At 36.8% G+C, this 25904-nt stretch overlaps 3 protein-coding genes and 1 long non-coding RNA gene across 10 annotated transcripts; 1 reads left to right on the top strand and 3 right to left on the bottom strand.

The window, feature by feature from the left end:
• Nucleotides 1-683: 683 nt before the first annotated feature.
• On the bottom strand, nucleotides 684-4439 carry LOC125474124. The gene is made up of 6 exons (XM_048577563.1): nucleotides 3686-4439; nucleotides 3423-3555; nucleotides 2840-2943; nucleotides 2564-2735; nucleotides 2316-2447; nucleotides 684-2085 (listed from the first exon to the last, which is right to left on the bottom strand). Exons 1-6 carry the CDS (start codon nucleotides 3724-3726, stop codon nucleotides 985-987), a joined length of 1683 nt encoding a protein of 560 aa, XP_048433520.1. The 5' UTR covers nucleotides 3727-4439; the 3' UTR covers nucleotides 684-984.
• Nucleotides 4440-10921: 6482 nt separating this feature from the next.
• Nucleotides 10922-12690, bottom strand: LOC125474125 (NDR1/HIN1-like protein 6). Its single transcript, XM_048577564.1, has one exon. It carries the CDS (start codon nucleotides 12329-12331, stop codon nucleotides 11597-11599), a length of 735 nt encoding a protein of 244 aa, XP_048433521.1. The 5' UTR covers nucleotides 12332-12690; the 3' UTR covers nucleotides 10922-11596.
• A 7585-nt stretch (nucleotides 12691-20275) lies between these two features.
• On the top strand, nucleotides 20276-24292 carry LOC103947829 (ELMO domain-containing protein A). 7 transcript variants are annotated; one of them, XM_048578087.1, is made up of 10 exons: nucleotides 20276-20636; nucleotides 21524-21629; nucleotides 21961-22052; nucleotides 22329-22400; nucleotides 22735-22850; nucleotides 22977-23031; nucleotides 23125-23245; nucleotides 23404-23451; nucleotides 23591-23685; nucleotides 24066-24292. In XM_048578087.1, exons 3-10 carry the CDS (start codon nucleotides 21978-21980, stop codon nucleotides 24165-24167), a joined length of 684 nt encoding a protein of 227 aa, XP_048434044.1. In that variant the 5' UTR covers nucleotides 20276-20636; nucleotides 21524-21629; nucleotides 21961-21977; the 3' UTR covers nucleotides 24168-24292. The 7 variants fall into 7 exon arrangements, 6 of the variants coding, with proteins under 6 accessions (XP_048434044.1, XP_048434045.1, XP_048434042.1 ...); XM_048578088.1 differs by having other exon boundaries at nucleotides 21970-22052; XR_007255967.1 differs by lacking the exon at nucleotides 20276-20636 and adding an exon at nucleotides 20829-21154 and having other exon boundaries at nucleotides 23404-23473; nucleotides 24066-24109.
• On the bottom strand, nucleotides 24093-25248 carry LOC125474411. The gene is made up of 2 exons (XR_007255968.1): nucleotides 24983-25248; nucleotides 24093-24901 (listed from the first exon to the last, which is right to left on the bottom strand). It is a non-coding gene; the product is annotated as an uncharacterized LOC125474411 (long non-coding RNA).
• Nucleotides 25249-25904: the final 656 nt, after the last annotated feature.

Consider the following 25904-nt stretch of genomic DNA (forward strand, 5'->3'; position numbering starts at 1 on the left):
CTCCTTGAATTGTTTAATTTTGTAGTCTCCTATTTTGTTTGCCTTTTGGGTTTGCTTTCGATTAAGTGGCATACTATTTCAATACTCTGTACACTTCGCAGCTTAAGGGCCTTTAGATCTGTTGTATAACACTCCTTGAATTGTTTAATTTCTTTGACAACTATTTGATTGAATTATATGTAGAAAATTTATGGATTTAGTGAAATACCACAATTTTCTTAAGAATTGGCCACTGAAACCAAAACAAACGGAGAAAAATGACGGAGGAGGACTAGAGTGCGACAATGACCATACCGGAGGGCTACAAAATTTAACCTCAACTGAGGAATCAGAGTATTTTAGGGAACACAGTTATATTCAACCCTGTTCTTTTGTTTGTTTTGCTTTTTATAAACATCTGTGTCTAAACTGTGAAGTGTTTGATGAAAATTATGTGGAAAACGAATACAAGAATTGATGAGTTTATCATATGATCTGGTCTGCCGTCTGCACTATGAAAATTCTAGCAAGAAGCTTGGATTGATTTAACATGGACTTAACTTTGTCCCATGTTTGGTATAACTTTGGAGTAGAAGGAGGATAGTGCTAAATAATCATTTAAATTTGATGAAAAGCAGATAAGGACTAAATACAGTAATCCGTAAGGATAATCCGGTGAAACAAACGTACACTAAATTCTTGGATTAAGCCACCAGCCCACGCTTGGGACTCAAATAATCAAACAAAAATCTATATCAAATAATAAACTGGGTCCCGGGTTTAAACTTTAAATATTTCCCTTTCTTCTTAGCGTAACCCAGTAATATCGCTATAAAATAACCAAATAAAATGAATGATGAGAACAAGTTGTTCTAGACATTGTCTTGGACTCTCTATTACATGGGAATTTAAAATAAGAAATCCTGAAAAGACTTGAAATGTGAAAATAAATTGAAAGATTGCACAGCTAGTGATCCTATATAGTGCAGACTACTTTGTTGTAAGCTAAATTTTCTGGTTGTTGCAACGATGCTTATTTTGCAGACGCTCTTTCTTCAGTGCCATGAATTTAGCTGCTATATCATCATAGTCAGGCAGCTTAGGGTGGACATGAGTAGGATACTGGAAGGCATCGGAATATGATCGTCGGAAGTCATCTTTGTGATTGTCCTTAGCTCTTTCGGGCGGCATTGTCACGGCTCTGGAATAAGGAGGTAGTGTTCCTTTTCTTGCACTCCAAGAATTAGTCACATGTGGAGATGTGGAACTATATGAGGCACGCCTGCATCGAAAACTCGATTCCTCTACTCTTCCTTCGAGCATTTTGTTTTGCATAGTGGGATGCTGATGATCCGGATACGTGAAAACGTTGTACATCATTGCTTCATTGCCATAGCTCTTCCTCCTCATTGGCTCTGGACGCACTGCAGGCCATTCGATTCCCCTGTTCAATTGTTCATGTCCATAAGTTGGAAATCCAACCCTAGCTGTAATCCCTCTCTTTTGCTTCCACGGTTGAACTTCTTGATGCTTTCTGCCATAGTAATTTAGACATTCATTATCCTTAAAGCATTGATTTTCCTGAGAAATCGATCTCTTCCTCGGTCTTTTCCCACTTCCCTTCCACCTTGATCTCCTTGGGCTTTTTGACTCGCAATTCTCACTCCAAGTCTCATAACATTCCACATAACTGAGATCACAACTGCTTTCAAGATTCTCCCTCTTCGGTGCGATACCTTTGAACTTGAAGAGTCTTTGGTCCTGGGAGTCTGCATCTCTTGTTGTAGAAAACTGAACCTCTTCTATGTCATCAAGGTAAATCACAATATCTCCATCTCTTGTTGTACCATGACTTGTGCTACCAGAAGTACTGCTCCGACTTTCTTCAGTGCCCGGAGCTGATATATTTGGAGAACCAGCTTCAGAAAAATTCCCTTCAATCAGTGGCATAACTAATGAAGAACTAGCAGAAGTTCTAGATACATTAGAATCAGCATCTACGGCTTCTCTTTCCATTTCCTCGACGTTTAAAACTTGCATTCCAGATGTTTTGGTTCGTCCATAATAATCTGCATCCAGTACTTGATGTCCACTAATTTCCTTCACCTAATATGCATTGAACAAAAGGACTAATATTTTAATTTCAAGTATGATAAAAGACATAGAGTACTGGGAGCTAACGGAAGACTTTGCACAAAATCAAGCACAGTAGCGTTCTAGGATTCGTACAGTCAACTCCACTTAATGGGATAAGACTTTGTTGTTATTGTTTATAAAAGATATACAATAGCATAAATGTTCTAGACATATTTATTGAAGTACTAATGAGTAATTACCTTTTGTTGCCATTCTGAATAGTACTCAATAGCTAAAACCTGTGGTTTGATGCAGTAATTTCTTGCTATTTCACTGACCAATATATGCTTCATATCATCTGTTACTGACTTTTGGGAGAGTTTCTCTATTACCTGTAGTTTTGGATTTTGTTAGTTCACACTCATGTATAACTTCCGATAACCTTATGAGATCAACAGAAACACCCTTTAAAAAATTTGTTGCAAAATCATAAAACTTGACATCGTACCTCACGGCTCACCAGATTCCCAGGGAGTAGTTCAAGAGCACTCATTGTGAATTTCTGCCCGTAACGTTCTCCGAATAGCTTCCTGATCCCCCTAAGCTCAGGCAGATCCCCACATCTTGCAGAAGCATATATAAGACTTGAAACTGCTTCATTTATGTCATTTGGGCAGTCCCTGAACAACCACCAAATTGCAGCACAAACACAATTACTTAAGATCAAGTGAGGAAAACATAAAAACTTGGGAACAAAATAGAAAAAATTCAGATCAAGGCGTACTTGTGTCTGCGGATGTAAGGAAGGTGGATGAGGATGAATTCACAGAAATTGTCCAACACTTCATATAATGCCACTATGGATTCGTCTTTGATTATCTGCTCAACCTGAAAAATCAAATGGCCCAAATTTCAATAAGTGTTAGTAGTAATTCGATACTCAAGTTGTTCTTGGTAGCACTTTAGTTTAACCGCACCACTTTTGTCACCCAAAAGTGCTTTGGGGGAATCACAATATCCCAAATCAGAAAACATAATATTGGATTTAGTATGGCAAACCCAAAAAAAAATTAGAGAATTCAACGAGAAAAAAAAAAAGGTAAAAAAAATCCCAGAAGACTCAGAATTGTTGGCAGCACAATAATATTAAAAATTTCCAACAAACGCATATTTTCTGGTTGTACTTTTCAGTTTTAACTACTTAACTTTCTCAACCAAAAGTTGAGGAATGTGAACAAACCCAGGTGCCAAATTAGTTCAACCAACTATATGTACTATGAAATAATTAATTGACAAGAATATTCATGACGAATTAAAATTAGAAAAGCAGAGAAGATATCACGGGATTTCTACTGTTACATTCATACCCTGTTGAAGGCTTTGTCTTCGTGACCGTGTTTGATCAGCTCCGCCACGTCTTGACGTAGTTGCCTGACAATTGCTTGCCTCTTGTTTTTCAACAACTTGAGCCGGCAGTGCACCTCTTTGATCAGCCTCTTGCTGCAATCCAAAAAACAAGCACGCACCAAACAAAACAATACAATGATTTTGGTTTTATAAAAGATAAAGCTATGATACATTTGCAACAAAAGAAACAGCTTCAAAGATTGCATGGTTTGAATTAAGTTACCACTTCGAAGCCCTTCGCCACCCGAATAAGATGTCGAACATGTCTACAATTGCGGAATAAATTTTGGATTGTTTTGAAGGTGAAAGAACAAAATGGTAGCAGGGAAAACCAGCTTCATTTGCAGCTGAAGCTTTGAGGAATAATGGGAAAGAGAGAAAATGTGAAGGAGAGAAGTTGAAGAACTAGTAACCACCAGATGACAGTTGGGTTGATCACTTTAGAGGGGGTTGCATATATTTAGGAGTGGGTTTGAAAAGGTTTAGAGAGAGAAAGAGAGTGGGAGAGAGAGGAGAGAGAGATTGTGGAGGCACGAGACAGTTGTTGGTCTCCTTGAAAAACTGCTCCCGCTACTAACAGAGATTAGAGCAACAGGACATGGGGTTAGTTTTTTTGCGAAGGTCCGGTTCCAAATATAATTTTGATAATTGTGTTGTAAAGTAAAAAGGCTCATTCTTTATCATTGAAGAGAAAATCTGGGAAAAAAGATTGGATAATGATGATATTTGATGAATCCAGGAGGAGACAAAATGAAGAAATTGTTGATCAAGCCAAATCATAAATATCTCTAAAAGTTCATCAGAATGAAGTCAGCCGGCTCCTAAAACCCAGAAGTACGTGGTCATGAATCAATTAGAAAGTGGAAAAATCACAAAAACACAAGAGCTACATAAACACACGGAATACAAAAAACGAATTGGACGAAAACTGGTGACAGAAACTTTGATAGCAGAAAGTTTATATAGGCATCAAGATTCCTAATTTTAGATAATGTTGAAAATATTGTGTAATGAAATTGTGCACTTTTAAGCGGTAGGTGTTTTCTGAAAAGTCTCAGTTTCGAATCACATAAAAATATAAAATAAACATAGAACTTTGATTTTTTTATTTTTTATTTTTTTTATTTGGACCTATTGTGTGGCTTAACTTGACTCTGTATCATTTCAATTGTATTAGATTTTTCTAAAATGACGCTTAACGACTCTCCAATAGAACAAAATATCGTTAGAAAATTAAAACATAGAAATAAAATGATCCAAGTGTTGAGTTTTTCTTTTTCTTTTCTGAAAGAACAAGAGAAATCTTGTAATCACGAATAAAAAGTACAAATGGAATACGTATTACTCATAAACATTGTTGAGCCGAAAAGATTGGTATGGTTGGTGTAGTTTGTGCATATCAACTGAACTTTGTAATTTGTATTAGTTGGACGTTATTGTATTTTGCACACAACCTTAAACACAATCATTGACATTGGACCCCCATCTGCTCATTCCCCTCCTTGTCGGATAAATGTGAAAAAGAAAAATAATATGCGAACACAGAACCTGCTTCACCAAAACAAATGCACAAAATGGCTGCGTGGTTGGTTGTTTTCTAGGAATAGGTAATCAAACCCCCCCCCCCTCTCTCTCTCTCTCTCTCTCTCTCTAAACTAGTAATTTATGTGTAAATATTGAGCTGGTGACCAACTGATGCCACAGGGGCATGCTGCATACATGAGACATGGCATGCAATAAACTGCAGGGTTGAGTGGAGGGAGCAAGCATGGCGTGGTGGATAAAGGCAAAGCTCCAATGATGAAAGATGATGCTCAATTTATAAGAATACCAAAAAGGTGGCTTGCTGACTCTCATAACATTCTTTTATAGTGTTTCTTGCTTTGCTAATCATTAGTGCACACCGCGCAGTAGCACAACACCCAACAGGATCCTCCTTATAAATCATGTTCGTTCATCGTACATTATATAATTAATTTTTGTCAAGTGCTGTTTGTATTTAATTTTAAATAAAAATATTTAAAATAATTTCTAATTGTATGATATACGATAAACTAATATGATTTACGAATCCTCAGCATTCTCAAAAAGAGAAATCGGCAAGAATTCGGATTCGCACGTCACAACTAGCATCCATTCCTTGGAGCGTCTTGTTTAATATTATAAAGAATTTTACTCGGGAAATGCATAAAATATAATTTTGTGCTAACTACATTTACACTGTTCAGGTTGAGATGATTTTTAAGATGCTGAGTAAGGTTTTATGTTTTTCACCTTGCATCTGATATTTTAAAATTATATCAATTTATAATTATATATATATATATTTGAACAAATGATATTAATAACACTAAGGGGTGAAGGGATGGGTTAAGCGATATTATCTACATTAAGGTCATCTTCAACCAATCCGACCTAGAGAGCAAAAGGGTCGAAAATAGTCTGAAATGACACGAAAATCGTCTCTAACTGAGAGCTAGGCCAAAGGGCTTGTAAGCCCCACTAGGCCAAAATCAGCCAATCATGCCAGCCGACTGCCATCTCTAGCTAGCTAGCTAGCTAGCCCGATGAGCCAGCCCACTTTTTTTTTTGTTTTGAGGAACTTTTTGCCTAGCCCACTTTTTTTTTTGGAGGATTTTTTTTGCCCAACCCACTTTTTTTTTTATAAAAAAAATTCTAATTTTTTCAATTTCTCACATACTTTTCACCATTCCATACTATTTTACCTCGTTTTATTTCAATTCTTCACATTCCATCTTTGGTCTTCTCGATTGGAGATGATTTTTTGTCACAAAGATATGTTTGGCCTATGGTCCTTTGGCCCCTTGGTTGGAGATGGTATGAAATATGGACTGGTACACAGTCAAATGCAGAAATCTCTTTCGTTTCTCTCTCATCTCTCTTTCTGATATTTCATTTCTTCTTGCTATTTTGTTAAGAGCTCTAACTAGTACGAGCGCAAGCTCATAGTCTAGCTCTTTGACTTGTCATTGTCTGAACAGTTCTACACTCTAAACAGAAGAATATGCGAGTCTACCAGTAAGAAGAGTTCGATTAATAATTAGTTATTCAATTTCTAAAAAATAAATACAGATCATGACTTATTTCTCTTCCAACAATTACAGCAAAAACACCAGTCAATTAGCTAAGAGGAAACTGGATCTTATTAATCACTTCGTACAATGAACAAAATCAACCAAGATAAACATCAAACATATTACATCAAGAGGAAAAAAATACATAAAATTACATGGCATGAAGAATTTAATTTCTGCGTTTCTTTTTTTTGTCAAACTTTCCTGGTCCATAAGTATAAATGCATGTGTCACGAAGGAGGGGAAATTGCATCCACACAAATGAGGCGATTGGAAGAGTCGCAAGAAGAATAACTGGGATAAGAATCCATGATTGTTTGTCAAGCATAAGGATAAGGGCAGAAGAGAAGGCCAACATCATAGCCGCGATAGAGAAAAAAAGGGGGAAAAGGCCTAATATCATTTTTGTGGGTAAAGATATGAGGAAGTCTTCTTCGGAATAACGCGATGTGAGCAACCCTAAGAATATCATTACTGAAGTTATGGAAAAAAATAGCGATATAGAATCTGACATTATAAAAACCATGAACAGCTTTTTACCCAAAAATGTGGGATAGCCTTTGTCTTGTGTGTTTCCTCCAGGAACTGTAAATGCTGCAAAAAACATCATTGTAACAATTAAAGCACCTACAACTGTACAAGAAGTTGCAGTCGCTTTCATCGATTTCTCACCCTCCACCAATTCTTTGTGGTTCTTGGTAAATAATGCTCGAGCTGTCATGCGATCAGTATAATTTATCAATCCAGGGGCATTGACAGGTACAATGCTCTCCACCTCCTACATTTCATTAAATAAAAACTTACCAACTACAACCATTTAAGAGGTACATGGAGGTTAGTAGAAATAAGACCAGGCATCTTAGGATTTTTTTTTTTCCTATTTTTTACCTTTTCTCATTTTGCTGCTAGCAAGTAAAAGTTTAGTAGTTTATTGAAGCGCATGTCTGAACAACTGTCTCATAAGACTACAGAAAAGCATGCGCAATAGCGATAGTTGCGACGGGCAAACGATGTTTCATGGCTTGTGTCGTTATCAAAGCCATGGGTTACTGTAGATCAGGGGTGTCCATTGACCAAGCAATGAAACTATTATACTTGGGGAACCGTTGAAAGTCAGAAACCGTAACCCATCGTAAAAGGTCAGATGATTTTCACAGCCTATGAGTTAAATTTTAGGGATTCTAGGAGATCTTTCAAGAGTCCCTATTTTAGTAGGAAAAAGATTACGTATATTTCTTTCATTATAAAATTAGGTTTTGTATATGTAAATATTGTAACCGTCTGTTTTAGTGAAAATATAGAGTTTTGGGTTATGTATATACAATTCTACTCTAAACCCTACAAAAAAGCCCTAAAAATATGCGACCCTTTGTGTCTTCAAACATATTTTTATTTTATAATTATATCCTACAGATCACCTACCATTTATTCCAATAAAAATCTAAAAGATGTGAAATTATCCATCATTATTATTGACTTTTGAGCTATTTACTTCCATGTTAAACAATATGAAAATATAACGACAACATTCAGCTAAATTACAAAAAATGTATAGTCACACTATAATGATCAAATTTACAGTGCAGTTTTACATACGCAAAATATCATTGTTATTATTGTAACAAAGTTGGTTTTTCCGTTGTGAAGATCTTATTACATTGTCAAGGTAGGATCTTATGTGTGAACATAATGGCATTAATGACCAAATCATCGTTTCAATTAAAGGATATTGATACCCTTGTTTTAATGGGTACTCTAACTAACCGGTAAATATTGTAAACTAGTATACAAAATAATTTCATTAAGAGATTAGGCATCTTACTTCCAACGTTACATCTTGCAAATTGGCAACGTTACATCTTGTAGGCTATGGACAATTCATTATGCACATGTATAATGAATTTAACAATAGCTTTTCTCTCTTAATACTATAATCGAAGATGTAGTTTTCTCTGCCTTTCAGTTTAAAGTATTTATGTGTGTTATATCAAAAGTAATTGGACCGCTAGCTTCACTCGCTGTCAGTCGATTTTGGGTTAGACTTGTTAGGTGGCAAGTAGAGCCATGGATATATACATGTTGGGTGAGAATAATTTATCTCATGAATATGCAGTGAGAAATTAAGACTAACCTTGAACCATTGCAGTTCGCTTTGCATTTGCAGCGCTGCACCCTGAATATGATTAAGGTTCGCAGATAGATTCGCCGCTGAATGTAGAATACTATTGTTAAATGTATCTGCAGAACGCAAAGGATTTCTAATATCACTTTCCATCAGCACCCCGTATAGAAGGTTATAAATTTTTGCTTGACGACATTCCACAGCATATGCAAACACTGCTTTGCCTTTTCCATCTCGTATCGCAAGGCCTCGTATCACAAGGCCTGGATTAGCCTTGATTCATATGACCGCACGATTTGGATAAACGGCCACGATTATGTGGTCCCACTGGATCCCAGAGAAGCTCCCAGCTGATATGGATCCCATGACGATGATTGTCAAAATGCATTATTTAGATTTATAATATGATAATAATGTAAGGCAATCTCCAACCAAAGGGTCCAGATGACCGAAAATAGTCTGAAAATCGTCTCCAACCGAGGGCTAGGCCAAATGGCTCGTAGGCCCCATGGAATCTGAAAGGGCCAAAGAGCCAAAGAGCTGGCTGAAAATCAGAGCAATCCTATCGGATATAATTGACATGAGTATATTTAATATAAATATATTCATGTCGGTTATTCACCATTCCTACACCATTTCAATTCTCATATTTTCTTTCCTCTTTCAAAAATCTAATCCTTCAATTTTGTCAATAATTTTCAAATGACCTCGTTTGCATTGAAAGGTAGGGCTTTGAGCCTAAAAGAAGAAGAAGCTCTTTGCAAGGCTTATAGATAGGTGTCGGAAGATAGTGTGAGGGAGAATTGTCAAACAAATGACAGTGTTTGGACTCGTGTATCCAAAAAATACTTAGAGTTCTATGAAGGCACAACTCCACTGAATATCCGAAACCACGAGAGTAGTTCTTCAAGATGGAAGAAACATCTTCAGCCAAGTTTGAACAAATAGCATCAAGCATTGTTAGCAGTCGCAAGTAGACATGAAAGTGGTGCTAATTACTACGATGAAGTAAGTGTTTTCACAATTTATTTTAAATATTTAATTACATTACATTTAATTTCATAAATTAATTTCCTTTAATTTTTGTAATTATATTTTCTAGGTATGCCAAGCGGAGGAATTGTATATGGAGAGCAGCTCGAAACCCTTTCAGTTTCATAGTTGTTGGGAAATTTGTAAAGGGTGGGTGTTATTTGAAGATCCACCTCAACATAGAGCTCCTACGCTAGTATTCAAAACTGCATCCTCAGCTGTAGATATGGATGAAGATGGATCTCCTACCATTCAACAAACAAGGGTAGAAAATCGTCTTCGGGTGAAGGCTCCATACCTAGGGCTATGGGACGAAACAAAGCGCGAAGGTTGAAGGAAAAGGGTAAGGCAAATGATGATTACGCCACTCAACATGAAGTGGTGGCCTCATTCAATTAATGGCGGAGCAAAATGCCCTTAAGGCGGAAGAAAGGAAGTGTAGGCATGAAGAACGGGCCAAACAAATACAAGAAGAGATGGATGATAAGAAGATGGAAAGGAACAGTTCAAATTACACTCCAATAAGTAAGGCTTATTTTGATAGGAAAAAAAAATTATGACTCGACAACAGTTGTTTACCTCTGACTATACTCCTACAATTGCGGATGATGAAGATGATGTTGATTATGGATATTAAATTTAAGTTGTTGTAGTTTTTAAATTTAATTTGTAGTTTTAAATTTAATTTTGTAGTTTTTAAATTTAATTTGTCGTTTTTAAATTTAAGTTGTAGTTTTTAAATAATAAATTATGTTTGGCTCTCGGTTGGAGACGGTTTTTTGTGACAGGGCTAAAACGAGCCCCATGGTCTTCGATTGGAGACAGAGGCAATTCTAGCCCTGTATTGTTCATTAAAATATTAATATATTGAAGGATCAGAGGGTTAAAACGAGCCTAATTGCCCTGTATTGTTCATTAAAATATTAATATATTGGAGGATCAGAGGGCTAAAACGAGCCTTCTAGCAGCCTTCAGTTGGAGATGACCTAAACATTTGTCTGACAATAAAGGGTTCGGGCCAGCCCTCTTGACCAGCAGCTCTACAACCAAATGATGACCCCTACGTGTATGTTGAAATTTTTTTATGAATGCCAATAGCAGTGGACATGTCCAATATGACCATATCATAAAATGTTTTTTTCAATAAAATGATATCATTATTGAATTAAATAGTTGTTAGAGAGAGAGAGAATTGATAGGAATTCGAAACCGCACAATAGAGATTTCAATCAACTCATTAATTTTAGGCACATTTGCATTTTGACACGACAGATTTATTGTCTATTTCACAATCCGATTGATCCAATCCACAATGTTTTCATGATCAATTTCTTCTCAAAATTGAAGGGAAATAATATGTGCAAAAAAATTTCATGATCAGTTTATTCTTAATTAATTATATGTTTCTGTCCCATGAACCTTCCGACATATTATAACACTTATCTATGCCAATGCACCCATAGAAAGCAAATTAATATTTGGTTTTGTTTTCTTTCTAGTGTGTGTGTGTGTATATAAAGGTGGTTCTTGAACGAAAGCACCCATAAACCATGCACGTACACACACACACAAAAAAAAAAAAAAAAAAAAGACTTATTTACAAAAACGCTAACATGAAATTTTCTTAATTGATATGCAATCTATCTACAAGATTGTTCTTGTACGAGAGTACCGGTGCTACTAAAGTGAAAGATGCAATGATTTTTGTATATTTTACATTTGAAAGAAAAGAAAGGAAATTCTGTTGTGTGCAAGAACCACATAATAACTAACCATGCAATCGATCTTCCCTCTGCAGAAATTAAGCAAATAGCTTGCCGTGCAAATGCTTAACTTCCCACCTTGTACATATTTTGAATTCGAAGTTATGACATTCATGAATTTATCATTTCTTGAACTTATATCCAAAATTAAAGTGATATTTAGGGTCTGAAATCTGTACTTTCTTATCTGGCTGGGACAAATTGTTGACCACCATGGAGGCGTCAACATAAATCCCGATTGGATCCGGCAATACATTGTATGCTCCGAGTCCTACATTGACCGGCACCCTAACCGAAACAGTCACAGGGATCCTGCCACTCTTGATTTTCTGCATAAGTGACTCCCCGATAGGGCCCTCAAAGTCACTCCCTTTCAAGTCTCCTCTCAAGTCCACGTCCATCAAGGTGGTATTTCTCGTCGGTTGACGAAAATGTGGGACCACCCCGGTACAAAGTTTCATCCCGGAATACTTGAGCTGCACGGTGCTGCCCTTCCCATATACAATGGATATTCTTTTGTTGGGATTCTCGGCCTTTACCGTGACCACAAATTGCGCATGGAGGTTGTAATGAGGGGTGAGGTTGAATGCCTTGACAGAGAAGTCGCTAATACTGTATTTGGGCTTACGGGGATTGATAATTACTAGGCTGATGGCCACGGCAGCAATGATTACCACTAGGATTACGAAGATGCAACAACAACACCAACAGTAGCATCGCAGACAACTGTTTTTGCGGTGCCCATTAGGGCGGTACTGGCCATTAAAGCGAGGAGGATTCCGGCCATTGGGACCTGGATAACCTGGATCTTGATGCATCATGTGTGGCGGTGGATGTTGATTAGGACCAGGGTGCATAATATATGATAATTTCGATGGTATGACTAGGTAGCAAGAGCAATTGAATCAAGTACGTATGTACGTACTTAATCCTTCAATTACTTAATGTGCATTCATAAATTGTACGTATGTTCTAGGTAAGTATTTAGAGATCGAAGAAGAAAAAGAGGTACTTGATCTTTCTTCTTCTTCGATCTAATGATGGTCAGGTGCAGATAATGGAGCCCGAAGGTGGCCGTCAAGGTGAGGAAGGGGAGGTGGGATTTTTTGCAGGGATATATATGGTAATTTCCATTGGTTAAGGACATTGTTACATATGTGTGGATATCGTCAAACATTTGACTCCTGCTGGCCTTGTATTGTAATTGTGCGTCAAAACGGGTTTTGTGGGTTTCAAAACTCAGAACACCAATTTTCTATTTTTAGGCTCAAAATAATCCGCTAAATTTACTGCCTTTTGTTGTAATTGTAAACTTTCTAAAGAGTTGAGGCTTCGTAATAAAATTAATTGGAAATATAAAAACCGTCCAACCTCTTATAAGTCATTGCAAGGTTTCTTTTGGTATGCAGAGTAGTCCAACCTCTTATAAGTGATTTCTTCTTGTATGAGGAGTAGTCCAACCTCTTTTATAAGTCCTTACAAGATTTCTCCTTTCACCGATGTGTGACTTTTTTATCTTTACATCTTCACACGTCCGCTCATGTTTATGGCCAATTTTCAAACCAAACATGTGAACAACATAAATTAGGTGACATGGAACATGTGTGGCTGTTGAGCTTCATAAGTGGACCAACTTGCTTTTATGCCATGTAAATTTCACATGTAAGCCAACTTGCTTTTATATCAAGTAAACTGTGTAATGCTACTGTACATCGTTTTATAGAAAACAGATACAAGAGTCCTATCTCATCGTGAAAATTACATCCTGAAGTTTAAAATACAATTCAAATATACAAAGATAATTAAGAGAATTATCTCTAACTAACTGCTCTTACTAACCGTAAATGAATGCAAATGTTAATTGAACTGATTTGGATAACTTCATAATTAGTTACAATTTAATCGAAATTACATATATACATAAACCAAATCGATCTCCCTACTATCCGAAATAACCAATTGGCAATGAATTTTCAACTCATCTCTAATTAACATGTAATTATATACGAGCAACATTCACCTAAGAGTCACTTCCTACAATGAAGCCGGTAATACTCGAGATTTATAACTTCCAGATGTAAGAATATTAACTCATGTACAAGATTCTTAATTAGCCTATTTTCATACCAGTGAGAAAGAAAGAAAATATTTAATTCCTCCGTGGCGTTGGAGAGGAGGCGCGGATGGCCTCCCGACAGTTACAAGATGGGTAAGCTCCAATTCGAAAGAATGACGACATGAGCTTCACCGCAGCAGTCTTAACCTTACAAGCCACCCTGTTTAACTTCATACATCTTGAGCGTTGTGACCTATCGGGTGATTCAAACCTGTAGGAGTTTAGGAATATCTGGCGCTTCTGCTTGGCTTGGTCCTCATTATTCCTCAACGGAATTTGTGCCACTTTCTTACGCTTAAACGACATTGATCTCCTCCCTCCAACACCATGCCTGTTTGCAGTTGTCTTCGCTCGATCCAATGGCTCGTAACTATAAATATCAAACCGCCGGCTCATGCTGGTGGTGGCGCTGCGGACTAGACCGTCCATGGCTGTATATATGTGCTTAACTATGGCTGCTAATAATGAGATAAATTATTGAGCCGGAGAAGATTTTGGGTTGCTATAGCCTATTGCAGTTCACTTTGATCTTATATACAAGAATAAGTAAAGAATTTTTATTTTTTGGTTTTACACGTTTTCTTGGTTTGAATGAAAATTTGAAAGTAGTCGTTGACTGCTCCTTTTTTTTATTTTTCTTATATTTCTTGGCTGGCGCACTCTGTAGCATACCAATTGTAGTGTTTGAAACAGCAAGTCAAATACTCACAGCAACCACAAGGAACGTCTTTCAGTAGTATTTGTACTACCATAAAATTACACGTGGCTATGTTGGGATGAGAAATTTTCAAATTTTAAGAGATTGAAGTCAAGCTATTTAGTAAGGAATGGATTACCAAATGTTGATGGGGGACTAGAAAATCCTCATATGAGCATTATTGTAAAGACATGTGAGAGAGATTTGCAAATCGCTACTTAAAATGAGTCATTTACAAGTCTCTCTCTCACGTGTTTTTGTAATGCTTATAAGATAATTTTTTTAATCCCTCCTATCAACATTTTGTGTTCTATTTTATAAAATAGACTTTAATCCCTTAAGACTTGGAAATTCCTCACACAAATATAGCATCAGGAAATGTACTAGATTGTCTTTCATTGCAGATAAGATCATTATACCTAATTTTTAGTCATACCTATGAAAATTCATGTGTGTGATTGTCACAAATATCTAGTGTTAGTAATTCACATACTTAATATAATAAAAAAGTACGACATATATTTTAGGGCATAGTCTAACGTGGTAGGCCAATTGAGCATAACAATGTCCTCGACTTTTTCACTCATATTCGAATCCTTCTAGTAGAATATCATTTTGTTAACAAAAAGTGTAGTATAAGATGTCCAATAGCCAAATTAAGCACGACTACAAGCATGGATCTGACCATCAATATTTTGGAATCCCAATTACATGGGAGTTCCCTTTATTGACATTTGACCAACAAGTGCATAGTATTTAATCAGATAGGTGTAGAATATTCGATGATTTTCAAGCAAAGTATTTCTATCTAGAAGTGCAACGTATGCATAATTGAATATAACGAGTGTCAACCAATAATTTTATTGAAAATCTCTTATCGGCGAATCAACAAAAATTACATTATGTAATACAAGCAACCTCACACCTCGCACAGCTAGGCATGTGGGAGATAATTGTAAAACAGAGAGTGGAGAACTATTGTTAACTACATTGTAATGTTTTGGAATTGGGAGAAATTCAAGAAGGAAGATGAAGAAGAATGAACACAAAGATCTTAGAGAGAGAGAGAGAGAGAGAGAGAGAGAGAGAGAGAGAGAGTTTAGAGAGAGAAATATGATTTGTATTAACTAACTAAATGAAGATTACACCCATAGTTTTTATAAGAGAAATCCTAACTACTTTAACCAAATCCTAACAACCTTCTAACTATATTACTAATTGTACTGTATTACATTTGTACCCTTAATACTCCCCCTCAATCTCAACTGGGGTAACCCAGTTTGAGATTGGAGAAACATTTATGCAATTACTAAACACAATGTTGAACCATCTGCAATCTTGCAATTCCACAGCAAAATCTCATATGCAACTCTGTTGTCACAACAAATTCTTTATCGGAAATCTTGTTCTCGCCAACCACAGTCACTTCCAGACATGTGACTCCACAGCCTTAGGCAATATTAACAATCAGCTGCAAACACATGTGCCATGGCCCATGGCATAGCAATTGCATGAGAACCCACGGATTATCTGGATAACCTGAAGAACAGAGAGCGATTTACGGAGCAAGGGGATGCAATAACATTTGAGTATGAGGTGGACAAAGTTTATCTCAGCATGCCTACAAAAATTGCTATTCTGGACCATGAAAAGAAGAGAACATTTGTGTTACGGAAGGATGAGAAATGGCTATCCACTTCCCAAAGAATTTCAGCCTCTCAAACTGATTTTTACACCGCTGTAGCTACTGTTTTCTTTGCGATAAGGTTTCCAATATTTCACAATCAACATGCCTAGAAAACGTTCAATTTTCACAGATTCCACTATATTTTATAACATTTTGATTTCTCTAACCAAATCCTAACAACCTTCTAACTATATTACTAACTATATTACAATCACAGAAATCAAGAAACACAACCTTCTTCGGCAATCGGCCTTCAATGAAGAAAGGGAACAAGAACTGCACTCCGGCAATCGGCCTTAATGGAGTTGCACACAAGAACAACAAACAAAACTTTTCAAGAACGTTACTCCAGCTATCGGCCTTCAAGGAGTAACACACAATATCTGAGACAGAACTTTTCACTCCGGCTCTCGGCCTTATGGAGGAAACAATTTGCATTCAACACACTCTTGGTAATTGGCCTTTTTTGAGTGCACAAATCTCAAACAACCAAGAACTAATCACACAACACAAAGGAATGGCTATCGGCCTTTGTATTCCTTCAACAATCTCACAGAAAATGGCTATCAGCCTTAACAGATAAACTTGCATACAAGAAACCCTATCGAAGAAAACAAATTTTCAATGTGGCATTTAAGCAAACAGATAGAGTGCAGAATTTAGTAGCAAAACCGAAGACTCGAGCTCATGATCGGAAAACCCAACCAAAGATCCTCCACCAAACCACCAGCTACCAGCAAAAACCCCGACAAACAGAAAGAAACCCTCAACAATCACAACGGAAGGACAGCCCTGAAGATCAAAACAATTATTCAAACCCAGAAAAGATTATCAAAAGTGAGAAGATTCTGTGCCTTACTTTGGATGAAACTCATTCCATTTCTACAAATCTTTTAGTTGTTCTGTCGTTGTCTTTGCAAGGGGAAAGAAATTTGGAGAATTTGGAGAATGGCAAAGTGCCCCAAAGGGAAGAGAGTCAAATTCCAGCAAGCAACCAGACTATTCAAGTTAGAATTTCAAGACGCCGCATGCTCGCGATCTCCATCGAGGTAGAGAGGAGGACCAGACGAAAGATCAACCAAGAAGTTACAGTACTATCGCGGAAGCACCAAAGAAAATCTAATAAAAAACGATGAAAACGACGAAATCTAATGAAAAACGGAACCACCAGAATCCATGGCGTGAGCCTGGTGGCTCTGATACCATGTTAACTACATTGTAATGTTTTGGAATTGAAGACAAAATCAAGAAGGAAGATGAAGAAGAATGAACACAGAGATCTTAGAGAGAGAGAGAGAGAGAGAGGGGGAGTTTAGAGAAAGAAATCTGATTTGTATTAACTAACCAAATGAAGATTACACCCTTAGTTTTTATAAGAGAAATTCTAACTACTTTAACCAAATCCTAACAACCTTCTAACTATATTACTAACTGTACTGTATTGCATTTGTACCCTTAATACTATTGGCCCGTCTCTTTGAAATTTAATAACTCTTTCTCCTAAGTTAAGAATATGCAATACTAGCCAGTGACCACCTGACAAAGGGGCTTCACATTTGAGACGGTCCATGAAGAACAATAGAGTAGCTTATCAAGTTCACCAAATATAGCATCTACCTATCCAGCAAGCGAAGATGTTATTAATGGAAGTCACAGGCCTCCCAGCAGATCCACAGTGCCAAATTTATTATCAATCTTAACCTTCAATTTTCATTTGTACCAAAATACATAAATTAATGAAGCTTGCATTTATGGCTGTGTATGCGTTTCCAAAGTCTGAGTCAGAGCAGTTCACGTAAAAGAAAGCACCCTTTTAATTCAGTAAATTCTTGAGCAATTAGCCGTATCACCATTCTTCCATGGAACCACAAGGGCAAAGCTTGATGAGTCCTGTGACTATCTGTTACTGTAAACATGCAATCTTGTAGCTTTCATGTGACCTTTTCTTTTCATACCACTTTCTCCTGTGATTTGGTTCAATACTTTCTTCTTAATTTTTCTCATTTCACCAGCCTCATTCCTCTATATATTCATCTCCTTCAAACCTTTTCTTCTTACCACTATCTCAATCCCACAACATCCTCTCTAGCTTGCAAAACCCTACTATTTTCCGAAACAAAAGAAGAAAAAAGAAACAAAATTAAACAAAATCATGAAGGGTTCAATTTGTGTAGCTACATTTCTTGTTGTCATTCTTTTCCTTCCGCAATCCATGTCCGCAAGGCACATAGCTCGGCCTCATTCACGTATGATTACTCTCGATTAAACTTATTTATTATAAACTATAATTAATTAACATTAAACAAGTCTTCGTTTTTCCTTTTTTACATTTTTTCTGATGATTAAATATGTCATGCAGATCATCATGGGCGCCGTCTGAAGAGTACAATTAGAGAAGCATTAGTGGATAAAAAGGCAAGTAATTATAAGAGAGTTAGGGGGCCAGATACAGTCCAAGTGGCAGGGTCGAGCTTGCCAGATTGCTCCCATGCTTGTGGATCTTGCAGACCATGCAGACTAGTGATGGTGAGCTTTGTTTGTGCATCAATCACTGAGGCTGAAACATGTCCAATGGCTTACAAGTGCACGTGCAAAAACAAGTTTTATCCTGTTCCTTAGTTTCACTAGTTCATCACAGTGATTATTCAACGTCAACTAATGTAGTCAAATTTTCCTTCTTTTTGAACCCTCCAATTTCTTTGCTAGGTAGAGATTTTGTGTAACCAGAGTGTTTGGTACTGATGTTTAATATTATGAAATCACCAAGGACTCAATTTTCTTCGTTCAGTGGGTTCAAAATTATCTGAAGTTTAATCATCACGAAGAGCCTTTTATGTTCTCAATTTCATATGTAACAAGCTAAGAAAGTAAATTAGTTAAGCATATAAGGAGCTCCATACTCTCGCAACCAGCATCTTGGATGTTAAAATTTTATGAGTAAAAGATCGAACTAAAAAAATACAACACAAGTTAAGGTACTAATATGGTGGTGGATCGCCTTTGCTGATATAGGTAGCAACGTTGAGTTGAAGCTTATTATTTTCGGTGACCCTCACAACGCTAGCCCTTTTTTGGATGACTTAATAGGTATTTCTGGGCTTTGTTACATTTGTATGGCCATTGCCCCAAAGTTACAAAAAAAAAGAGGGGTGGGGTATGTTAAAATTAGTTAAGCATGACATTAAACAACACTCTTAAACACTTCAACTGTGCATATTCATCATATAAAATAACACTCTTTGTGTCATAATGATCATGAAGAATGACCTCCAACAACGCATTTAACACTCAAAATGAACATGAGGTCATTGTGGATTGACTATTTATGTAATCTCACATTAATTTTATGAACGTGAGGTCATTATAGATTTTGATGATGAATAATTGAACGAATCATATAGGGAGTCTAGGCAATTATAATTATTGGAAAAATAAAAAAAGAAATTAAGGGCCAAAATTACACCATAACTAGATTTCAAACTCAAATAGGTATAGGTGAGCATATAATTTATATCGTCATGTTTATATTTGTGAGTCAAATGATTTTAGTTGGTACATACAAACCGGTGTTAGAGTAGGGGTGGAAAAAATTCCCGAAAATCTCAAACCGAACCGAAAAAATCCCGATCCCAAACCAAAAATTTCCCAAACCGAAATTTCCCAAATTTTCGGGATGCTATCCCGAACCAATCCCGAAATTTTGGTATGGGATTTGGGATTGGCTTCTCAATATTTCGGGAATCCCATACCAAACCGAAATTATATTATTAATTTATACATAATATATATTATTCTTTTATAATTGATGCTAGTAGTTTCTAATTCATGCTCTGCAACCTGGAATGCCTTACACCTTGCATATTTTTCATGTTCTGTTTGATATTCATTTGGATTTTATTATTGCTGCTGTCATGGCTAATGATTTCAGAAGATTTGATTCTTTTGTCTCTTAACAGATTGTCAAAAAGGTTTAATTAATTTGAATTTTGACTCTGATAAAAACAATCAAGCATGCCAATATTTGATTAAATGGTAGTGTGAATGAAATGACATTCCTAGTTCATGAATGTGTTCTTAAATTATATATTTGAAGAATAATTCATAATTTCATATTTTAATTTGGGATTCCCGATTTGTCCCGAAATCCCGAAAATATTTCGGGATTCCCGAAATTTGGGATTTCCAAAATTTTGGTTTGGGATTGGTCTTCAAATTCCCGTCCCAAAATATTTCAGTTTGGGATTCGGGATACTACTTTCGGTTCGGTATCCCATACCGAACCACCCCTATGTTAGAGTAACATATTTTTGCACGTGCGAGGCCACAGGGAACAGAACAAACCTGCCTAAGGCCAAAAGAGAAGCACCGGAGGGAGAGCTAATGTCTAGGCTGGTTTGCAGGAACTTGACTGGTTTGAGTGCCATTGACAGATTGAGACAAAACCTCCCAAAACAAAACAATTCCTTTTTTGAATGCAAAACTGTTAACTCTGAAAAAAACAAAAAAAGGGATGATGTCATTCTTCTTCTTCCTCCTCCTCCTCTTCGTTCTGTATCATTCCTGCTCCCACCACCACCACTTTCTTCCAGTGGGCCCTGCCGTCACACCATCATCGCCAACAGAACCACCACTGCCAACAGGTCTCCTCAGATGCCATAGCAGGTACTCTCTCTCCTCTATGGATTGTATGTTGCAACGTACATAAAATTTGTCTTGTATGTCAATGCTATGAGTGCCGAGGTACCCACCCACCTCACCTTTTCAGAAAGTTTGAATCTTTGATCGTAAATTATGCAAAAGGAAGGCCATTAATTGTGCCATTAATCTTTTCCCTCTAAAAGGTTCCCATCTTCAAAGCTATTGGGGCACCAAGCAATTATGCCATGATTCCATTCCTTGATTTTCTGTGTTTTTCCTTAAAGTGATTTGGGGTAGAAAAAAGGAGAAAAAGTTGACTAATTGTGAGGTTAAATTATAGGAGAATACCGAAGAGCATGAGTTGTTGAGTGCAATCATTTTGCCTTTGCCACCATTTTTTTCCTTTTTGTTTTTGGCCTTTTCGCTTTCGGTTAAGGAGGGTGAAAGATTATCTCTTTCTCTTCCTCTCTCTGGATTTTAGCCTCCTCATGAGATCAAGGAAGCGTAGACAATGCTTTCCTTCTTGCTCTTCCTTTCGCAAAGTGAGCTTTTAATTAGTCCCATCTCTCTTTCTGTTTGTGAATCGAAGATTCGTGTTACTAACTGTTGATTTTTTCTCCCACTGATATTTACTCTTAGAGCCTTTTCTAATGGTTCATGACAGGCTTTGTTTTTACTTTTTCCTCAGAACGTGTTTACATCAGTTGAACCATTTTATTTTATTGTGTTTGCCACATTTTTTAAGGAGTTAGAACTTTGCCTTTCTCTTGTGTGCTCTGTTGGCTTCTAAATGTTTGATGTTATCACATTAGATTACAGGTTATTGGATCGGTCCATAATTTGAAACCTTTTCTATGCTATCGTGTGTTCTGTGCAACAATTTATAAGTATTGAAATGCTACCAAATGTAGGTTGATGAGGATGAAAATTATAGGAGACGGAAAAAGTGCAACGAAGAGTTGGAATGGCCACACAATTCATCAACTCATGTCAAATCGCAGTTAGCTCAATGTTTTAGTGAGTAGAGTATCTCTCTTCCATTCTTCTTTTGTTTCCCAACAGAGGAACACTGTGTCTCGTGTATTTCTATCAATAATTATGGTGATGACATTTACTTCGAAATGAGGAACAAAATGCCTTTAGTTCGTGCACGCATTTCATCTGTTATATCGTATGCATTTGACGACTTGAAGCAAATCTCTTGAATTGTGATATCCGTTGTATACACTGAGACCAATGCTGCTGATCAAGTTCTTGTTAAACTACCAAAAGTTTACAATAAAATTTGTACATATGATCCTTTTACACTCCGTTCACAAAATTTCAGTTTTCACTAACGAGATTTTAGTCGTTGTAGTTAATGCTATGGTTGGACCACGATCATGGACAGGACTATTTACCCGCTCAAATAACAGACGAAATCACTCTTTAAGTCCTTTCAGGTGTATAGTTGTGGTGTTCCCTTGCCAACTTTTGCTTCTGATGTTGAATTTGTTTATGAACAGTTCATTTCTAAAGACTTGTATAGATATATGTGAAACTGCCGTAGCGTGTGAAATAGTATGACATTGTCACTTTGTATTTAAAAGCTTTCTTGGAATTTCTGAAGACTTGAGCATGCAATTCTAGCTTTGGTCACTTTTAGGTTCTTAAAGTTAAGTACTTTGCTGTTATCCACCTTACTGGACTTCCAATGTAATTTTCAACTTCTATATACAGGAACAGAGACTTCTGAGGCTTCAAGCACGATTACAAGTACCTTTTGACGAGAATCGCCCTGATCATCAAGTATATTCTTCATGCTGGTTCCGAACATATTTTTTTATTATTACTCTTGTCCATTGTTTTCTTGGTTTAATGTGGTTAAAATGAGCTACGATAGATTGTGATGACCGTTCATTGTTTATTTCGTTATCTATGATTCCAGTCTGCTAGAGAAACGATTTGCTATCATGACCACACCATTTGATTGCAATTTAGTTTTCATGCCGAATCTTCAATAGCAGTATATGATTTAAATCTTATCTTGTTACCATTATCCTTCAGGAAGCCTAAACCCCTTTTCATTAGCTATTTGGTTCTTCATCGTTGAATAAGTCTACGTTATTCCATTTAAATTCAGGAAACCTTGAAAGCATTGTGGCATGCTGCCTTTCCAGATGTTGCTCTGCGAGGTCTGATCTCCGAGCAATGGAAAGAGATGGGTTGGCAAGGTTCTAACCCCTCTACCGACTTTAGGTAGAATTCTATCCGATTGACACAAAGTTAGTCTGACAGTTTGAAATTGAAATACTTCGTCTTATTACTAAACTGTATTATTGCAATTCCACATTTTATTCTCTTTCATTGAAATGCTCTCTTCAGGGGTTGCGGTTTTATCTCCCTCGAGAACTTGCTTTTTTACGCCAGGACTTATCCAGTATGCCTTCTTGACTGTTGTGTATCTCCTGCAAATATTCACATGTTCTTTTTCTGTCTTTAGCTTACTAATCATATAAAGTTCGAAATGAAGGCATCTTTTCGTAGGTTATTGTTCAAGCGAGAGGGAAATCGAGCAACTTGGGAATACCCGTTTGCTGTTGCTGGCATAAATATATCATTTATGTTGACTGAAATGCTGGATCTTTGCTCAGGTTCGTAAAGAAGTTCTAATATCTATACCATGAATAGATTTTCTTATCATGTTTAATTGTAACGTCAAATTGAAATTCAAACCATCTGTTTCACAAAATTTTATACAAGGAAAGCTAATTGTTCTTGAATCTTCCTCGTCTCCTCATATACTTTGCAGAAAAACCAAGGTGTCTTCCAGGAATAAATTTCGTGAAACTATTAGGAGGTAAATGTACATCTCAGACAAGGTTGTGCTCAAATGTCTTCTGTTTGGTTACAGATCAAATGTCTTAAGAGTTAGAGAACTGTTAAAAAACAACACAGTTTACTGACACGACCCTCATGAATTTATGAGTTGCTTGCAGAAGATGAAGCCGCCTTTGATGTACTGTATTGTATAGCTTTCGAAATGGTTGATGCTCAGTGGCTCGCAGTGAATGCATCCTACATGCAGTTTAATGTAACTCTCTCGCTCTAAGCATGCACGTAAACAAACACGCACATTACCACAAGCATGCGCGCACAACTTTCTGATGTTCGAATTCCTCAGAAATCATGCCTAGCAATTTCAACACTTGTCAAATATTAGAAGAACGTATTTGATACCTAGAATTCTACTTAACAAGATATGCCCTTTAGTTAATGCTGGTTTATATTTGTTCACTCGTTTCTTATCTTATCTTTGATAGCACGTCTTCCTGGTAATTTCAAACTCTTAAACTATTAGAGTTGAGCATTCATTGCAACACAGCTTCTTGTTTAACTTAGGTCGAATTGACTTGTTTGTTCTGATGAGCTCTCCAATCATTAGCCCTTAATTTTCTGCTTTCAATCCTTCAGGAGGTTCTGCAAGCAACAAGGACGCAGTTGGAAAGGGAGTTGTCTTTAGAAGATACTCAAAGAATACATGATTTACCAGCTTACAATCTACTGTACCAGTAGCTAGCTTTAGAGGTAGTACAAAATCCCCTTGAAAACTTGCTTCAATGGTTGCTGGATAGGAATGAACAATGATGATCAAACCCAGATTGCAATGATTTGAGTATCTACAATTATTGTTGGAGAAATTTTGTAATGCTTCAAGCCGCGTAATAACTACGTTATCTTTCAAACTCCATTCACCCCACATCTAATGTTAAAGCGAAAATACAAACAAGTTTTATGAATACAACGAAGACCAACCTAATGTTACCGTTGTGTTTGTCAATGGGTTTTAAAAGGTTTGGATCTAATGGGTTTTAGGGTTTAAATAAATGGGTTTAGAGTTAATGGGCCGAATGCCCTAAAGGAAACAGCCCAAAAACCTTTAATTTAAATAGGAATAAAAATAAAACAAAACTAAAAAGAAATGGGCTTGGGCTTAGTGATCCGGCCCAAAGGCCTGGGTTTGGATTTCAGACTTGGGCTTGGGTAATTGGGTTGGAGCATGGGTTAATGGGTCGGGTTGATCCATTTTCAGGCCAAGGTTTTGGCCGGTTTCTGGGCAAACTTCAAACGCCCATAACTTCTTCGATACTCAACGAAATTGGGTGAAACAAAAAGGAAAGTTGTAGTACTCAGCGAGATGAAGAGATTAATACCTTGCACGATATCCAACTCACAGTGGTTTGGCCGGAAATTGCCTCCAAAGGGGCGGTGCTCCCGGAAAATTTGGAAAGGCTACTCCGAGTTATTTTCTGCGATTCAAATGTATACACAACTTAAAACAAGCTTCGATCTAACCCTAAAACACATCCCCAGGGTTTTTAGAAGTTTACCAACGTCGGAAAAATACGAAACACGATGGAGAAGATGATGAACAGTACCGGCCGAATGGAAGAGAGGGGTTTGGGGTGTTCTTTCTTCGTTTTTGAGAACACAAGGGTGAAGGTGATGATGTTTTGTTGTTGTTGTGGTGATTGATGATGAGGGAGATGAGGGTGTGCAGGGAGAGAGAGTCAAAGGGAGTGATAAGGAAGAGTGAGGAAGAAGAGAGAACTGAGAGAAAAGGGCGAGAGAGACCAGGGACACAAATCAGGCGTGAGCCTTGGCACACCGACTCAAAAATCATTTTAAAAGAAAAATATCCCTCAAATTTAGTCAAAATACAAAAATGTCATTTTTCTTTCGTAATTCTGGGAACGGTTGTTATACATTCAACACATTTCCAATTTTTAATTGATTCCTTCAATTTCAACTGCTACCTGCTACACCGACTAAGTACTACACTTTAACAAAAAGTTTCAACATTATACAGATTATATAATATTTAGTATTATTGATTAGAGTAACGTAATCCTTTAAGTATAAATTATCACATTGTTTCTTAAACAAATAGCAGTAAATTTGTTCGCTAGTTAGTGCATGTGCATTAGGAGGTTGACTAATCCACACATTCAAAACATTTCCAATTTTTAATTAATTCCTTCAACTTCAAATGCTACCTGCTACACTGACTAAGTACTACACTTTAACAAAATGTTTCAACATTATTCAGATTATAGTATTATTGACTAGAGTAACATAATCCTTTAAGTATAAATTATCACATTGTTTCTTAAACAAATAGCAGTAAATTTGTCGGGTAGTTAGTGCATGAGCATTAGGAGGTTGATTAATCCACACATTCAACACATTTTCAATTATTAATTGATTCCTTCAACTTCAACTGCTACTTACTACACCGATTGAGTACTACAC

The sequence above is a fragment of a genome, unplaced genomic scaffold (genome assembly GCF_019419815.1).
Source record: "Pyrus x bretschneideri cultivar Hongxiangsu unplaced genomic scaffold, Pyrus_bretschneideri_v1 Contig12, whole genome shotgun sequence".
Lineage (NCBI taxonomy): Eukaryota > Viridiplantae > Streptophyta > Magnoliopsida > Rosales > Rosaceae > Pyrus > Pyrus x bretschneideri.

Bases quoted from the DNA above. Each gene is read 5' to 3' on its own strand.
- LOC125474124 (XM_048577563.1), bottom strand. From the start codon at position 3,726: ATGTTCGACATCTTATTCGGGTGGCGAAGGGCTTCGAAGTG. The intron at 3,556-3,685 runs GTAACTTAATTC...TTTGGATTGCAG, and splicing joins TGGCGAAGGGCTTCGAAGTG to CAAGAGGCTGATCAAAGAGG. The intron at 2,448-2,563 runs GTACGATGTCAA...CCAAAACTACAG, and splicing joins GGAATCTGGTGAGCCGTGAG to GTAATAGAGAAACTCTCCCA.
- LOC125474125 (XM_048577564.1), bottom strand. From the start codon at position 12,331: ATGCACCCTGGTCCTAATCAACATCCACCGCCACACATGATGCATCAA.
- LOC103947829 (XM_048578085.1), top strand. From the start codon at position 21,101: ATGAGATCAAGGAAGCGTAGACAATGCTTTCCTTCTTGCTCTTCCTTT. The intron at 22,851-22,976 runs GTAGAATTCTAT...TGCTCTCTTCAG, and splicing joins AACCCCTCTACCGACTTTAG to GGGTTGCGGTTTTATCTCCC. The intron at 23,686-24,065 runs GTAACTCTCTCG...TCAATCCTTCAG, and splicing joins CATCCTACATGCAGTTTAAT to GAGGTTCTGCAAGCAACAAG.